Genomic DNA, 18,527 nt, shown 5'->3' on the forward strand with positions numbered 1-18,527 from the left:
GCTTTTGAGAGCAAATGCCCACAGGTCTCTTTCCACTGGAACTGAGACTGCCGTCTTCTCAGGAGGCCCCCCACCCAACCACACACCCTCCTCCTGGCCTGCCTTTTCAGAGACAAAGCAGGATTAAGACCTTTGTGTCTGGGTGACATCCTTCTGGAATCTCTCCTCCCGTATGCTAGACGGCAAATAGCGAGGGAGGGGGAGAGTCTTTAGCGCACAATCCCAGTTTTCTGTTTTGTTCTGGTCCCACGTGGTTGCCCGCTGGAATGCAATTCAAGGCCTGGTCTTTCATAATCAAAATAATACCTTGTCTCAGTGCAGCCATGGTGCTCTGAGGAGTTCAAAGGGTTTCGCTAGACCTGTTTTCTGGGCCTTGTGACCTTGAGGGAATTGCTCCCCGACCTCCACCACGGAAATAAAGGCTGGATGTAACATTTATGAGGGTTCACCATGTGCGAGGTTCTGGCCTAAGCACCTGGCGTGTTACTTCATTTAATCTCCACGGCCCTGAGCTCTGGCGGCTGATATTACAGGCACACGTCGTTTTGCTGCGCTTCGCGGTTACTGCTTTTTTACACATTGAAGGTCTGTGGCAACCCTGCCTCAGGCGAGTCTATCGGTGCCATTTTTCCAGCAACATTTGCTCACTACGTGTCTCTATGTCACATTTTGATAATTCTCACCCTATTTCAAACTTTTTCGTTATCATTGTATTTGTGATGTGATTGGTGATCTTTGATGTTACTCTTGCAAAAAGATTACGACCCACTGAGGGCTCAGATGATGGTTAGCCTTCTTAAGCAATAAAATATTCTTAAGTTAAGGTATGTACCTTGCTTTTTTTAGACATAATGTTATTGCACATTTAACAGACTACAGTATAGTGTAAGCATAACTTTTATATCCACCGGGAAACCAAAAAATTCTTGTGACTTGCTTTATGGCGGTGCCATGGAACCAAACGCGCAATATCTCCGAGGTCTGCCTGTATTCTCATTTCTCAGATGAGCAACTGAGGTCAAGAGACCCAGCCACATGAGGTCACCCAGTGAGCAAGTGGCCAAGTTAGGGAAAGAAACCCAGCCCTGGTGGGTCTCTGAACACAGGTCTTGGCTGCTGGGCAGCGCTGCCCCCAGGGCCGTGAGAAGGAATGGGGATTCTCTTGTCCGACTCAAGGGAGCCTCATTCTCTGCTTTAAAAGAGCGTTCCCCAGGGAGTCGGGGGTTGGGGGGGAGGCCCTGGGCGCTGAGCAGGGTTCTTTTCATTTGAGATGGCGTGACAGGATGCCCCAGAGGTTAAGAGATTTGCTCAGGTTAGGATGTGGCTGCTTAACCAACAGGGGGCAGCCCCGCGACCCTGACTCCGGCCCGAGTCTTCGCTTGTCCTGCTTTGGCTCCCGTGTCTCCCGAGGCAGCGCCGTGGACCCTCAGGGGCTTTGTCCTCTCTTCCCCTGCAGGCCTTTTAAACCTCGAGAAGCTGCTCCGGCAATTCCTGATCTCCAAGGACACCCTCTCGGTCCGGATGCTGGATGACACTAGGGACCCCACCCCACTCCTCAAGGAGATCCGGGATGACAAGACAGCCACCATCATCATCCATGCCAACGCCTCCATGTCCCACACCATCCTCCTGAAGGTGGGTGCTGGGCCGGGCGGGTGCTGGTGGGCGCCGAGCATCCTCCCCCTCCCCCTCCCCCTCCCCCTCCCCCTCCCCCTCCTTCTGAGCTGGCATTCTGCTCCCTTCCTGCCTGGGGCTTCCTCCTGGGCCGAGGCTGAAGGAGCCCGGGGCTGGACTTCTGACCCTGACAAACCTCTGTGTGCTTCAGTTTCAATGGACGGCTCCTGGGAGCTAAAAGGAGAAAGCAGGGTGATGGCAATGTCATAGAAACATGGAACTCATGGTGCAACAGGGCAGCCACCAGCTGAAACACTGGCCGAGCCTAGACCTGCCAGGGGCTCTGTGGTCCAGGGCTTCCTAGCAGGGGCTAGGGTGGTGGCGTGGGCCACTTGGGGACTTGAGACAGAGGCTATTTGCCAAAAAGAGTAGAAGCAGCTCCATATTTTGACAACCAGGGCAGTCACATGCTTGAATACCAGGCCTGTGTGTCATCCTTACACGTGTACCATAGTTCACCAAGTGCTGTCATGTAATTTCTCAGTGTGATCCTCTCCATGACCACGTGAGGTGGGCGTGATATCTTCCCTCGGCAGATGAAGAAACTGAGACTCTGCGAGATGAGCAGCTTTGTCCAAGGCCCGGCCCTGTGGGGAGCAGAACAAAGCTGGCATTGGTTCTCTTAACAGCAAATCAGCCCATTTCTTCTACCCCCCGGGGACACAGAGGGGCAGGGTGCTAGCCCCTGAATCAACATATACACATGGAAATGGAGAGAGAGAGAGAGAAGTCAATGCCTGGGGGGTCCACTCTGGACAAACAGCTGCAAAGCTGCAAACTGCTGGGCATCCTTGGAATCACTGGCTCCACTTGCTGGGCTGGTGGCTCGGCTAGGCAAGCAGCCCCAGAAAGAGTAAACCCTCCTTCCAGGCTCCGCCATGGCTCTGGCAACTCCCCCAGCCTCTCCAGGCACATTGGCCTCTTCTAATACCATTTTAATTGCACATTTAAGCGCAACCTGCCATCTTCCAGTGGGGAAGTGAGGTTCCTCATTAACCTCTGCCGAGCCACGAGGAGGCCGGCAGACACGCGATGATTCTCTCTTCCTCTCCTTCCCTCGCTGTCTCCTAACCTCCCCACCCCAGCTAGTTTTGTCTCAGAATTAATAAGAGATTAGAATGAGTTCTCTGAGTACTGCGGGCTGTCCCTTCTGCCTGTTGCTATAGTAATTTTCCACAGCTCCAAACCCACGTCTGTCTGTGTGGGTATACCCAACTCACACACTCAGACACAGAATTTTTCTCTTTCTCTTTCTTCTCTTATGTCCGGAGCTATGATCGAGGAAGTCATCAAAGACAGAAAAGCTCCTCTAAGTTTCAGGGCACAAGAGATAAAGGCTGAGGAGTCCTCAGGAAGGTGGGGAGTAGGGAGTGAGATAGATTTCCCTCAGTCCCCTTGCCAGGGACGGGTCGGAACCTACGGTAGCTGGTTCCTACCTGGACGAGCCCCCGGTGGAAGTCTTTTAGGCTCAGCCCTTGCCCAGGAATATTCCATCGCTCCCAGCATATGCAGTTGCCTCCCCCCTCTCTTTAATATGTGTATTTCATTGTTGAAATTTAGGAAAGTACAGAAAAGCACACAGAAAAAAATAAGCATCATTCACAATTCCATCCCCAGAGAGAGCCACTATTAAATTTTGATGTCTAGCCTTTCTGCCTTTACAGACACATTTTTTTCCTTTTCCAAAATTATTATCACACGGCACACACTTTTTGGAAAACTGATGGTTTTTTTTTTACTTAATAATATGCCAAGTATTTTTCTCATGTCATTGCATATTTTTCTACAAATATTTTAATGGCTGCATCATTTCCTATCACATGGATGTACCATAATTTATTTAACCATCCTTTATTGTTGGAGATACAGATTGTTTTCAATCTTTGCTATAATAAATAATGCTGGGATGCACATCTTTGTACATAAGTCTTTATGCAAATTCATGAATATTTTCTGAGCATAAATTTCTAGGAGTGGAATTACTGAGTTAAAGGTATGCATGCTTTTCAGGATTTTGATATGATTTGCCAGATTGCCTTTTAGAAAGGCTGTAAGGATTTACACTCCCACCAGCAGCATATAGGTGTCTTATAGCACCCTTGCCAATACTGGGTATTTTCATTAAAAACGCCTTTAATTTTTTTTATGGCTGTGCATTTGAAGGAAATGCCCTTGTAATGATCATTATTAGCAAATGGTTCTGCTGGGTGCACGCTTTCCTGAGGCCACCTGTCAGACTCAGCCCTTGTGACCTTGGAACCAAATCCATCAGTGACCAGCGAGGTTTCGGGAAACCTTGTTCCCATTTGACTTCCTAGCAGCCCCAGCAGGCCGGCCCTGCATCCCTCCTGGACTCAGTCCGCATGTTTCCCTGGAGCTCCAGACTCCTCTTTCACGGGGCTACCGCCCGGCCTTGAGGGGCCTCTGGGAGGATGAACTCGGTGTGGGAAGCAGCGTGACCAGAGAACGTACAGAGCTTCTGGGAGTCCCAGTGTGCGCTCCTGAGCCTGGCCCCCGAGCTAGGTAGCGCTGCGCTGCCTCTTAATTTCAGGAAGATTTCCAGAGTAATCCCCTACTTTATTGAGCGGCTGTTCTGGCAACGAACTCCATGTTTACTCAGAATTCAGGTCTTAAAAACCAAGGATCTCTTGTCTCTTATTTTTAGGACAGCAGATTTCACAAAGTGGGTTTTAACCATCTGACGGTGCCCTCTCCCAGCCCCCTGCCCCCAGCCCATCCCTGTAACCCCGAGGGCTCTCGCTGGCCTAGGCAGTGGTGAGAGGCAAGGGCATTATTATACAGACAGCGGTGGGGGAGGGAAGGGATGGAGGTGAGCATCGTGCCCCACCATTTTCTTGGAAGTGGAGGAGGCAATGTAGCTTTGCTAGAAGAAGGAAGAGCCTCCCGTCAGGGTCCTTGGGCTCTATCAGGACCCCCCCATGTAATCTCGCCCCAGGCATTTGTTTCCCATTGGAATGGCAGTGATATAATTACCCTGGCCTCTCCTTCAAGGAGCCTGTGAAGGTTCCTGTGAGAATGCTCACAAAGTTATTGGCGTTCCTTGGGGGATCAACACGATGTAAGGGGAAAATTTAATCATTCCTGGCCTTGTTTTTTCCCCCCATGCACCTCAGTAGTCATGACAAAAACAGTTTCCCAGGGGCCCAGGGCTGTGGGCTACATGATGCAGATCTAACCGACGGTCAGGAGGGACGAGGGCCCTGGGGACAGCTGGTCTCATTATTTCCGTGATCTCCTTGTCAGCGTCTATAGCACCTGTCACACTCCAAGCCAGGCACGCCGACAGGGAAGGTTGCTTAGGGGTATTTATGATGGCTACAAAGATCAGACAAAAAGAGGCCCTTCTGAAGTCACAGCTCTCAACCGTGGGCTGAGACTTGCTGATGCGCTGTGACCAAGGGCATGTCCCAGGCAACTTGTTCCTCACTGCAAATAAAGGACCGAAGTTTGCAGATGATTCACTTGTTTCCAACATTACTGCAGATTCAATACACTTATGAGACTCACTCACTCTCATCCCGCTAGGGGTGGAGTTAATTCCGGAACTGCCTACAACCCACAGACTCTCTCCTATCTATGCCTCGGCCCCTAAGAGAATGTGTCAGTAGTTCCATCAATATCATAGCCCTCCAAGGGGAGTATTAGGCTGCCTGGCTTTAATTTCACCTTTTCCATCTATGAGATGTGTGATCTTCTGGACAAGTTGCACAGCCTTTGGTGCTTCAGTTTCCTCAGCTGTCAGTGGGGGTGGTGAAGGAGTAATAGTGCCTACCTCATCAGCTTGACCCAAGTAAAATGCTTTCTAGTGCTTGGTGCAGACTGAGCAGTGAGTGAGTGTTAGCCATTGGTATTGTTAATGGTTGTGGGGATAATTATGATAGTCTGTTTTATTATTTGTTTCACTTCCCATAAAGTCACTTTGGTTTCCAAAATACCCAGTTATATCCATGGGAATGTGTTTTACCTGAGACGATCAGCTACTAGGAGCGTCACTGCAGGGGTGGGGGGTGGGGTGGAGGGGGAGGGACCCTACTCTAGAGGCCAGGGTTTCTGTGCTCCATCCTCCAAGGTCGAGGGCAATGTGAGAAACAATCAAGATGTTCTAGGCTGCTGGTGCTGAAGGGTAGTGGGCCAGACCAAGGGCAGACACTTGGAGCCCTCCCAGCTCATGCACTTCCAGCGGGTTTTTATTTTCCTCTCTAATCTCCTTCTCTTCCCTTTGCAGGCAGCGGAACTAGGGATGGTGTCAGCCTATTACACATACATCTTCACTAATCTGGTAAGACGTTTTCACAGCTCACCTCCTTGGCATAGAGAGTATCATTAATTAGGGTCAGTGGGGTGTGACGGAATGAAGCCCGGGAGATGGGAAGTAGGGAAAATGGAACAGGAGCAGAAGCCAGCCAGAGAGGCAGGGCATCTGAGAGACATGGAAACCCAGGAGCCACTGGGATTCTCATCCCAACAGTTCTTAGCCTGGAGAGAATGGAAATTTGGGGAATCTAATGCCTCCATTCAGATGCCACCAGCAACATAGCACTGAGCCCTCTGATGGATGCTCTCCTCTATAGGTCCAGTTACTGGCCTGCCATCCAGTCTCTACAGTGCCAGACCCTTATGCTGGCTGGCTCAGAAGTAGGAAAGCTAGAGCACAAAAAGTATGCATGTCCTACGTACAAAGGTGTTATAACTGGATACACCTCCAGAGGCCATTTTTGCCAAATCCCCTTGTTTTGCAGCTGAGAAGACAGTTCTGTAGAAATTTTATTGAGTCAGGTTGGAGCACTATTTTTGTCACGTACCAACTGTGTACCCTTCAACAAGCACTGAGCCTTGGTTTCCTTATCTGTAAAATGGGCATAAGGACAGCTACGTTATGGAGTTGCCATCATTTTGAAATGATGTAATTTAATCTGCGTGTAAGTATTTTGAAATTGTAAAACATTAAGAGATGTGAAAGGTTGTTGTGAAGTATAGACACACTCAGTTAGAGAGTAGAAAGAACCTCAGAGAACAGGTTTAAAAAAATTATAACTTCTTGTTTTGAGATTATTATAGATTCACAGGAAGCTGCAAAGATAATACAGAGAGGTACCATGTACCTTTAACCCATTTTTCTCTAATGGTTACATCTTACATTATTACAGTAAATATCAAAACCAGGATATCAAAGTATCAAAGCTATTAAGACATGTGTAGATGTGTGTAACTCCTACTGCCATCAGGATACAAAACTATTTCATTACCACAAAGATCTCCCTCAAGCTACCATTTTATAGTCACACCCACTTCCCTTTTCCCACCATCTCTAACCTCTAGCAACTGCTAACCTGTTCTCTATTTCTAAATTTTCTAATTTTATATAAATGGAATCATGAGTAAATGACCTTTGAGGTTAACTTTTTTTCACTCAGAGTACTGCCCTCAAGATCCATCAAAGGTGTTGCATAAATCAATAGTTTGCCCTTTATTATTGCCGAGTCATATTTCTTGGTGTGGATGTACCAGTTTCCTTAACTATCCACCTATGGAGAGACACAGTTTCCAGTTTTTGGCTATTACAGATAGAGCTGTTATAAACAGTCATTCAGAGAAGAGGTTTAATTATTTTATGCCCTTATTTATTGTATAAATGCACGAGATATCCAGATCATTTAAATAGCCCCTTCATCCAGACGTGCTTTGATGAAACAGGAGCCCAGGCCAGGCATTCGGGATTAAAATGGGAATAAGAAACCAAGCCGGCCCAGGAAAAACCTATTGCAAGGTACCTGTCCTATTGCATAGTGGCAAATTCTATGAGACATGTACACAAAATGCTTTAGACCCTAGAGCAGGGGTCACTTGCTCTACCTGGAGCAGGCAGGAAGTGCTTCACAGAAGACGGGGCCTTTAAGCTACACCCTGAAAGACAGGTAGGCTTTTTCCTAGACAAACAAAGAAGGGAAGAACATTCTGGGATGAGGAACAGCATATTCACATACCTGGAGATTTGAGGGACGTCAAACGTATGGACTGCTCCAGGAATGGGCGTGCCAGTTAATTATTATTCATTTGTCTATTTGTAGCCATTCATGAAAGTAACCTACTTAAAAGATGTAAGGCAGGTATCAATGCAAGATCCTTGCTGTGCTTAGGGGGCAGAATTCAACCTCACCGTTATGACTCTTGAATCTTACAATGAAAAAGGTTACCTAGGGGCTTCCCTGGTGGCGCAGTGGTTGGGAGTCCGCCTGCCGATGCAGGAGACGTGGGTTCGTGCCCCGGTCCAGGAAGATCCCACATGCCGCGGAGCGGCTGGGCCCGTGAGCCATGGCCACTGAGCCTGTGCGTCCGGAGCCTGTGCTCCGCAGCGGGAGAGGCCACAACAGTGAGAGGCCCACGTACCGCAAACAAAAAAAAAAAGGTTACCTAGAAGTTAAGCCTTTCTTTGTGGTAGGGTAACCTAGGTGATTGTGCAGTGTCCCTTCCGGGATTTAAGGGCCAAGTCTCCTGAAATGTCCTGCGAGGTTGAGGAGATGCCCTGCCCAAAGAGATGAGCTGGGATTCTGTGGTCCCTGTCCTTTTCCAGCTGTAGTATCGTGAACAGCCCTTTCTTTGGGCTGCTGTGGAATTGTTCCCCCTGCAGCATCCTACAGGCCTTTGCTTTCAGGGTTGAAAGGCCCCTCGAAGAATCCAGTATAGCTGCTTTTCTGGTGTAGGGACTCCCTCCATGGCCAGCTTGCCCCACCACAAACCTGCCTGTTCCGTTGTTAGAATTTTTCCACTGAGGTCTAGCATACATATAGAAGGCCACACAAATCCTATGTGCACAGCTGAATGAACATTCTCCAGGTGAGCACACCTGTGTCAGCAGAACCCTGATCCAGAAATAGCCCATTGCTAGAGCCCCAGAAGTCCCCCTCACGCCCCCTCCCAGTCACTACCCCTCAAAATGTAAAGCACGAGGAACTTCTTTGTTTGCTTATTTATTTATTTTTTCCTCTCTAACACTGCTGCTGTAAATCACAGCATTAACATGGAAAAGGGTAGAAAAGGATTAGACTATTCCCAGAGCAATGCAAAAGCATTTGCCTAAGTAAGGAGGCGTCTGGGGGAGCCCAGCAAGTTAGCAGAAGAATAGAGAGAGATGAAACTCCAATTGTGTTCCATCTGGGGAGCCTGGGAAGTAGAGGGGAGGAGGGGGAAAAGGCAAGCCAGGGGCCACCTGCCTTGTGCCCACCTGCCAGGGACACCCCCCATGTCAGTTAGCCAGGGCAGCAGAGGAGGAAGGAGCGGGACATCAAGGAGTCACGGGGGTGTCTTTGCAGAGTGAAGGAGGCTAGTCTTTTGGAAGATAAGTTCCCAGGACGGTAATGAGATTGATGCGCGGTTGCTTGGCCTGGAGATGTTTAAGAAAGTGTCACCCGCGCTGCAACCCACCACTCCCTCCTCTCAAACACGGTAATAATGATTATGGTGATGAATCTTGTGGAGAAAGCACTGGCCTGTGAAGTCAGGAGACCTGGGTCACTCTGCCTTATACTCACTGTGTGACTTTGGGGGAGTCACGTTGACTCTCTGAGCCCCAGCTTTCTCCTTTGTAAAGTGGGGATAATAAAATCTCACGGGGTTGTTGTGAGGATAAAGAAAACTGCATTATAAATTGCCAAGTACTATATGTTTTGAAGGCACTGTATTTTTTTTAATAGATCTTTATTGGAGTATAATTGCTTCACAATACTGTGTTAGTTTTGGTTGTACAACAAAGTGAATCAGCCATATGCATACATATATCCCCATATCCCCTCCATCTTGTTTCTCCCTCCCACCCTCCCTATCCCACCCCTCTAGGTCATCACAAAGCACCGAGCTGATCTCCCTGTGCTATGAGGCTGCTTCCCACTAGCTATCTATTTTACATTTGGTAGCGTATATATGTCGATGATACTCTCACTTCACCCCAGCTTCCCCCTCCCACCCCGTGTCCTCTAGTCCATTCTCTATGTCTATGTCCTGCCCTGCCACTAGGTTCATCAGTACCATTTTTTTTTTAGATCCCATTACAGATGGCCAAGAGGCACATGAAAAGATGCTCAACATCACTAATTATTAGAGATATGCAAATCAACACTACAATGAGGTATCACCTCACACTGGTCAGAATGGCCATTATCAAAAAATCTAGAAACAATAAATGCTGGAAAGAGTGTGGTGAAAAGGGAACCCTCCTGCACTGTTGGTGGGAATGTAAATTGATACAACCACTGTGGAGAACAGTATGGAGGTTCCTTATAAAACTAAAAATAGAACTACCATATGACCCAGCAATCCCACTACAAGGCATATACCCTGAGAAAACCATAATTCAAAAAGATACGTGTATCACAATGTTCATTGCAGCACTATTTACAATAGCCAGGACATGGAAGCAACCTAAATGTCCATCAACAGATGAATGGATAAAGGTGTGGCACATACATACAATGGAACATTACTCAGCCATAAAAAGGAACGAAGTTGAGTTATTTGTAGTGAGGTGGATGGACCTAGAGCCTGTCATACAGAGTGAAGTAAGCCAGAAAGAGAAGAACAAATACCATATGCTAAGGCACTGTATTTTTTTGGTAACACTCCGATACTTTCAGCTTTCAAAGAGCTTTTGTCCTTCTTGGGTGGGCACAGAATGAGATGAGCTTTGGGAGCGTGCCTCAGTCAGAGAGTTCTTTCAACTTGGAATTAACAGGATTCACACGGTTTGTAAGTTTGCAAGAGGAAATCAGAAAAGTAACTGCATGAATGATGATGGCTGAGTAATAGCCAAGAAAATAGAAGCAAAGCTGTTGCAAAAATCAGTCAGTGAGAGAATATGCTGGATGCTTCTCATTAGTGCCTTGGCTCTCTGAAAGGGACAGACCTCTATGAGGAGTAAAAAAACTATTTTTAAGTCCATTCTTTCTGCCCAGTTGCTGTTGGAGTCTTGGGCCAGAGCATTAGGGGCTTTATGTAGAGGTTCATAAGTGAGCCTCTGTGCTTCTCCAGTCCCTTTCCCCAAATACAGGTGCCACCTAGACTTTAATTTTTATTTATTTCTTCTCTGAATTCCTCAAGGATCCCCATCATGTCCCATCTCTCTGAATTCTGCCACAGTGATGCAGCGGGCACTCAGATTAGCTTTTTGAGAGTTAGCACAAAGGTGTGGGCTTTGCCATTCATAGACATGACTAAGAATTCCAGTTTGATTAGCGATCAGCTGTGTGATCCTGTGCAAGTTACTCAATCTCTCTGAGCCTCAGTGACCTCATCAGCTGTTGGACACTAATAACACCTGCCTCAGCAGATAATACCCACACAGAAACTGACTCACAGTACAAGTTTAGTAAAGGGAAGGTATTATTTTATTTTATTTTATTTTTTATTTATTTATTTTTTTTTGCGGTATGCGGGCCTCTCACTGCTGTGGCCTCCCCCGTTGCGGAGCACAGGCTCCGGACGCGCAGGCTCAGCGGCCATGGCCCACAGGCCCAGCCGCCCCGCGGCATATGGGATCCTCCCAGACCGGGGCACGAACCCGTATCCCCTGCATCGGCAGGTGGACTCTCAACCACTTGCGCCACCAGGGAGGCCCAAGGTATTATTTTAAAAAGTCCTATTTGTGCTTCCCATATACTGAAAAGAGCTGGAGATATTTATTTTGCTGCCCAGCCTCTAATGGCCTATAAAAGTGACTCCTAAAATGCCATTTTATTGATTTCCAGAGAATGACTAGAACTAGGTAGTTCAGTTACTGTGCATCACCATTGTAGGGTTTGCTGGTATCAGTAATTACTGAGTAATTGGTCAGGTCTTCATACCTCTGTCCCACCAGGTGTTAAGATGGATTTAGGGCATCTGTAATCAATGGGTTTGTTTGACTGCTCTGGGCTCCATCAGTTGATTATCCGTCACAAGAGTTGGGACAGAAATAGCCATCATGAATCAGACTTCTAAACCATCAATTCATTTTGACCTTCTAGAAAGCACAGTTTCTTTCTATCGGGGTCTGGCCAGCAGGGAGAGTGAGTGTGCCAGCCTTGAGCTTTGAGTGACGGAGGTGACTGATGCAAGGAGACGTTGGGCCAGGAGAGCTGAGGCTGGCTGGGAGGATCCTGCAGCTATGACGGGAAGAGCCGGGGAGGAACTCCACAGGTCCAGGGAAGAGCCAGGTCTGGGGGTCCAGTGGGAGCCCAGGCTCAGTGAGGTGTGTGACCAATGTGCGAGACACTTCAGCAAGAGGGCAGAGACCCAGGAACAGGGACAGACTCGCTGCAGAACAAAGGAAGAAGTCACGGACAGGAAGTTGGTAGCTGTTGAGGGCAGACAGTCATAGCAAACAGCAAACAAATATCCAGGTCTTTTATTTATATATCTATTTCGAAATAGAATCTGGGGTAGTTTGTGCTAGTGTCAGAGGTTTGATCCGTGAAACAGCTTCTTGCCCCTGCTTCTGGTTCTGATGGGTCAGGGGTCAGTCCCATCAGGGGAACAAACCTCTGATCAACAGGTAGGAATGGGTCACCTGAAGGCACATGGCTAAGGTGGGAACCCAGCCAGAGGGTCAGCTCCTGGGGTCCAAATCATGAGAACTTTTATGGTAAATTGAGAACCAGGATATGCACCTGGGCAGGGATCTGGAGAGGAACGAGAAGGAGGTGGTTGGCCAAGGTAAGGGGTCCAGAGTCCAGGCCAAAGTAGGGTGGACCAAATAAGGGACAAAGCAAGGTGAACAAGAAAAGTATTCTGCAAAGACACAAAGGACACAGATGCATGAGTGACCTCGAAAATTGGTTCCTGCCTTTATCCAGATTTGTTGCTTTCTTTGTTTTTTGAACGTTTTTACTGTGGTAAAATATATGTAACATAAGATTTGCCATTTTAACCATTTTTAAGTTTACAATTAAGTGGCATTAATTACATTTACAATGTTGTGCAACCATCATCACTACCTATTTCTAAAACTTTTTCATTACCCCAAACAGAAGCTCTTTAACTTTTTTTTTTAATAAGGAAGGGTATTTGTTTGTTTGTTTGTTTGTTTGTTTTGTGGTACACGGGCCTCTCACTGTTGTGGCCTCTCCCGTTGTGGAGCACAGGCTCCGGATGCGCAGGCTCAGCGGCCATGGCTCATGGGCCCAGCCGCTCCACGGCATGTAGGATCTTCCCAGACCGGGGCACGAACCCGTGTCCCCTGCATCGGCAGGCAGGGGACTCTCAACCACTGCGCCACCAGGGAAGCCCCCTGCTTCTTCCTTTTGTCTATTATGAATAGTGCTGCAATGAACATAGGTGAACAAATACCTGATCGAGTCCTGCTTTCAATCCTCTTGGGTATACATCTAGTAGTGAAATTCCTGGATCATATGGTAATTCTATGTTTAATTTTTTAGGAACAGCCACACTCCTTTCTAGCCGTACCGTTTTTATTCCCACCAGTCAGGTATGAGGGTTTGAGTTCCTTCACATCCTACCAAAACCTGTTATTTTTTGTTTTTATGATAATAGCCATCTTAATGGTGTGAAGTGTTCAGATGTGTTTCTTATTTCTATTTGGAGTTTTCCAACTGTAAGAAGCAAGACCACATGGCTGAAGTTGAGAGTCCTGACTAAGAAGCTTTATAATGGGAGAAAGAAGCTGGTGTGTAAAAACCAGTCCCTGAGTCCATCAGACCTGGTGAAAATGCCCAGTTCAGGAGCTTCCTAGCTGTGCACCCTGATGCTCTTGGGGGCCTCAGTTTCCTCATATGTAAAATGTGAATAATAATATCCATCTCAAGAAATTTTGGTAAAATTAAAACATAGCAATGGATAACACTTTGTATCCAGTAGGCAATGCCAACTGCTTTAACAGATAAACCCCAATCCCATGGCTTCACACATTAGATATATATTTCTCACTCAACTGAAGTCCCCCAGGTGTGTTCCTGTTCATCAGGCAGCCTTCCAGAAGGTCATCTGGGGGCGCAGGCAGCTTCTAGCTTCTAATGTGTCCTCTGAGAGGCCAGGAATGGGGAAAAACATAAAGGATCAGACACAGGAGGGCTTTTGGGGCCAGGAAGTGGCACATAGTATTTCCCCTCACAATCCCACTGGCGAGAATTTAGTCACATACTCCCACCTACCGAAAGTGAGATGGGGAAACATCATGTAGCATGTGTCCAGGGAGAAGAGGAAATGAGTGTGCTGATCGGCTACCCATATCTGCCACATTATTAAATGATTCATGATCATCATATGTCTCTTTGGCGTATGCTGGAAAAGCAATTAGCACCCCAAGCCCTGGCATGTCTGTTTAGAGGCTAACTGACCGTGTCCATGGAGATCCGCACTTCATTATAAAGGCATCAGGTCCCTTATAACTAAAAGGGTCTGCACCTCGAATGCTCTTGCCCAGGTGGGCTGCTGGCCTGACGGTCCTGTCTGGCGCTTCCAGGTGGGGACTGCACTGGACAGGTATAGATTCTCTGTGCTCATTCCGCTCTTTAGTCTGGAAGGTGTCTCTGTCCTCCAGTCAGCCTCCGGCTTTGGCTGCAGGAACCGTTGTTCCGCAAGACTGATGGTGGTTTGGATAAAGGACGTGAAGAATTAAGGGCCTTTGGGCAAAGCCCCGTCGGCTGCTGGGACAGCAGAGGTGCCATCTGAAGAGAAGAGGTGAAGGAGGAAGTGCAATTTGAGCTAATAAATCTGGGAGGATTATCCAGCTACTAATGAACCCAGGGAGATCTGTAGTCACTGCCTAATAAAGAAAAGAAAATCACCCTAATGTATTGTCAGCGAGCACAGATGAGCCCTGTGCCAAAGGAGGGAGCTGCTGCCTTGGCAGGGAGAAGTGTGGAGATTCAGGGTCAGGGCCAGAATCATGAAATGTCAAGGAAAGGTAGGAAATGGGCACCGGAAGCAGGGGGCTGTATGGTCGGTGGGCCACCTGGGCTGCCACCGGCATTGCAGGCAGCATGGCTCGCTGGATGTGGTGACCACCGTTTCATTTTCCTGCCACAGGTAAGGCTAGAGCGCCATGCTCTTGATGCCACCACCAGCATGCTGGAGGGTAGTGGGCCATTTGTGCTGTTTGTATAGAGGCACCGGCATCTCAGAGTTTTTCCCTTGGGGAATCTAGAGAGAAGGGGCCAAGTGCTGGCTTGGTGTAAGCTTTCATTGGCAGGCGGACTCTCAACCACTGCGCCACCAGGGAAGCCCAACCCTATTCATCTTTTCGGTCTTCCTTAAATGTCACTTCCTCAAGGAACTTTCCCCTGACACCCGCTGTGTTGAGCCTGCTGTTACACACTCTCACAGCACCTTGTCTTCTGTATTTTGTAGCATCCATCTCGTGGGAATTCCTCCTGCTATATCTGACCTCTCCACCAGACTTTGGACTTCATAAAGGCAAGACCATCACTTGTCCATCACTGTACCCCAGTCACCTACTGGCACACAGTAGGCACTCAATAGATATTTATTGAGTCAATGAATGGAGAAGTTCATGACATGATAGAGTTCTTGGACTAGGAGGGCTGGCCAGGTGAGATGGCTCATCTCCTTCATCCAGTAGGAATTAGCTCATCCCAACTAAGCCCATGAGCATAAAGTTCCACAGCTTAGCCAGGAGGAGCTGGGCCCAGCCCTCACCCCTTTCCCGAGGATGCCTTGGCATTTTCATAGCCCACATGGTACCTACTCGGTCTGGAATGCCCTTCCTCCATTCTGGGCTGGACAGATTGGAAGTTAAGTATGTGCAAGACCGGGAAGGGTGGTTTCATTCAGGATCTAAGATACCCCTGTATCTTTCAGGGGGTTCAGATGGGTGAGGGAGGTGTCGAAACCTGAGGCCCAGGGTTGGCACCAAGACTGACCATAGAGGTAGGAAGAGGTGGAAGAGTACAAGCACGGTCTGGCTGATTGTGCTGAGCGGCCTGTCCCCTGGGGCTGCTTTCTTTACTGGCCACACCAGGCCTGGTTCAGCCTGGGTCAAGTGGCCTCTTCAAGCCAGCACCTGGTACCAGACTCCTGGAGCCAGAACCCAAGGGTCTTTGAAACAAAACCTCTACTTCAGGTTTTCAAGGTCATTATGAAATTATCTAGTCCTCTCCGCTGTCCCCATGACTTGGCCGTTGAGGTTTGGTGAGCCTCATGGCTGTGTTGACACAGAGGATGGAAACATGGCTTAAAGGAGGCGGCCGGGGACTCAGATCAGAGAGGACTTGAGTTTGAATCTGGGCCCTGCCATACATGAGATGCACACATGGCACGTTAACCTACTGGAGTCTCAGTTTTCCCTTTTGTAAAATGGGGATGGCAATTCCTATAACATCATTGTGTGAGGAACGTGGAAGGTTTCTAATCCTCAGGGGGCTGCTAGGAAACAGTACTCCCTTTTCTCCCCTCTTTCCCACTTCCCTGTTGAGTATGTTCATGCTTAGACCTTGGTGTCCTGGTTTACTGCCTCTAGCTTTCCAAAACGCCAAAGTTGTTATCAGAAACATTTCATAATTGGTCTCTCGCCTAATTGTAGTTAGAACTAAGGTTCCCACGGTGCGTGAGCCTCTTTCATATCTTGCGGTCTTTTACTGAAAGCATACCCCCCCCACACACACACACACAGCTAGCCAACAGCTACAATCCGTCAGTCGGACAACTTTCTAGTGCCAGAGCAATTGGTTCTAAAGTGTAGTTTATTGTAAAATTATTAAGACTATCTACATATTTATTGTGCCTTTTAAGAGAATCACTCTGCATAATACAGTACACTTTGGTGAATGAATGTGTTTTTAGTGCAACTAGGAAAAGAGTAATGGAGTGAAAGCTCCCCATGTGTCTGTCTGAGCTTCCCAGGTACCCCTGCTACCAAATGCAAACCCGGAGAGGTGGCATATCTGGCAGTGACAGATGTCTCCTGGGCGTACATGGGTACAACAGCATCTTAAGGAGAAGTTATTACTCCAGAAGTGTGCTCTCTGGCTGCCGACCCTCCTGTGTCTGTTGTCTGAACTAGGCTGTTGGTAGAGGGGGATGTATTCAGGGGAAATGGCAGAGAGAATTGGAAAAAGATTCAGGGAGCATTGACTGAAAATTATTTTCTGAATTTGCATTTGGGGAAACTGGCTGACAGTTGGGAGTCCCTTGGCCCAAGTTATGGGATTCAAAATGATTAGTGGGCTTCCCTGGTGGCGCAGTGGTTGAGAGTCCGCCTGCCGATGCAGGGGACGCGGGTTCGTGCCCCGGTCCGGGAGGATCCCACATGCCGTGGAGCGGCTGGGCCCGTGAGCCATGGCCGCTGAGCCTGCGCTCCGCAACGGGAGAGGCCACAACAGTGAGAGGCCCGCATACTGCAAAAAAAAAAAAAAGATTAGCTAGTCATGATCAAGCGACTTACCTATGGAAAATGCTTAAAGTCAACTCCACTTATTCAGCAAACATTTATCACGTGTCTACTGTGTGCTGGGAATGCAAGCAGCAGTAGGATGTGGCTTGAAGAGCTCTATAAAGGCAAGGTGTAGAAGCCCAGAGGAGGGAGCATTTAGTGCTTTTTTGGGAACTGGGAGAGAGGTTTGCAGATATGGCTTCCTTTGAATGGTTTATTGAGGGAAGGTTAGAAAGGATCGTGGGAGGGTGACGTGTGCACAGAGGTAAGCATTGTAGGCCTGAGAAAGAAAGAGCACAGTGCCTGCCATGGTTGGAGCAGGGGCGTGTAATGGAGAGAGGGAAGCCAGGGCCGGCAGAGGAAGGTTCCCGTCAGATGACGTTCCGTACGCTCTGCAAAGTTGCTGGACTTTTCAGCATCAGAAGCTGGCATTGGCAGGTCCAAGGGCTCGTCTTGGCTGTCCCACTAACTGACCACGTGTGACCTTGGACAAGACCTTTCTCCCCTGGGGATAAACTAAAGGATCTCCAAAGACCTTTCAACTCTTAAATTCTGTCAACTTTATGGATTGGATGAATCTGTAGTAAATGACTGGATGGATTCTCCTGACACATGAAGCAGATGGTTCTAGTGTCCTTGTCTGGTTGGCTTGTCCCTCCCGTGCCCTCTGCTGTCCTAGTCCTATTCCCCCCCACCCCACCCCCATGGGCAGCACCCCTGGCTCGTGAGTGTCTGGTCCTCTCACACCCTCTTGCCCAGAAGGAGCTGTCCTGTGTCCCACATGCAGGCCACCTCCTCAGAGCCCTGATGGACGACGGGCCTCCTCAAACTGAAAATCCAGTTCGTGCCAATATGTGAATGGCTGATGACAGCATTGAATTTGGAGGGGTCTTTGAGAGCATCTAACTGAATCTCGTCTTTTTACAGTTGAGGGAAAATAACTGAAGCGGGAAAGTGACTTGCTCAGCTCTCACAGTGTCAGGAGTGGCGGGGAGAGGTCTCCTCTCCAAATTTCGTGCATTCACTGGTCAACATTAATTGAGCACTTACTGGGCTGCGTGTCAGGGGCAACAATGAAAAAGTCCGTTCTCTGAGGAGGTCAGAGTAGGAGGGCAGACAAACCCAAACAGATGATTGTAAATTTAAGATGATTGGGTTAAGATGATGAAGATATTCACAGGGTATTATCTGTGAGCCTGGCAAGCTCATATAAAGCTTTTGCTGGACGAGGCCACACCCAGTGGCCTTAAAGAACTAATAGTTAGCTAGGTTGGGTGGGGGGAAGGGGGATATTCTAAACACACAGCTTAATGCCTTAGACCTTTGCTTTTTTTTTTTTTTTTTTTTGGTGGTACATGGGCCTCTCACTGTTGTGGCCTCTCCCGTGGCGGAGCACAGGCTCTGGACGCACAGGCTCAGCGGCCGTGGCTCGCGGGCCCAGCCGCTCCGCGGCATG

At 48.2% G+C, this 18,527-nt stretch overlaps 1 protein-coding gene across 1 annotated transcript in view; it reads left to right on the forward strand.

The window, feature by feature from the left end:
* GRIK4 (glutamate ionotropic receptor kainate type subunit 4) overlaps positions 1-18,527 on the forward strand; it is a 311,029-nt gene that overhangs the window by 167,535 nt on the left and 124,967 nt on the right. The window contains exons 5-6 of the mRNA XM_060103224.1: positions 1,457-1,635; positions 5,921-5,974. Of these exons, the coding sequence (XP_059959207.1) occupies positions 1,457-1,635; positions 5,921-5,974 (233 nt within the window). The remainder of the gene's footprint in view (positions 1-1,456; positions 1,636-5,920; positions 5,975-18,527) is intronic.

This window comes from Mesoplodon densirostris, chromosome 7 (genome assembly GCF_025265405.1).
Source record: "Mesoplodon densirostris isolate mMesDen1 chromosome 7, mMesDen1 primary haplotype, whole genome shotgun sequence".
NCBI classification, from domain to species: Eukaryota; Metazoa; Chordata; class Mammalia; order Artiodactyla; family Ziphiidae; genus Mesoplodon; species Mesoplodon densirostris.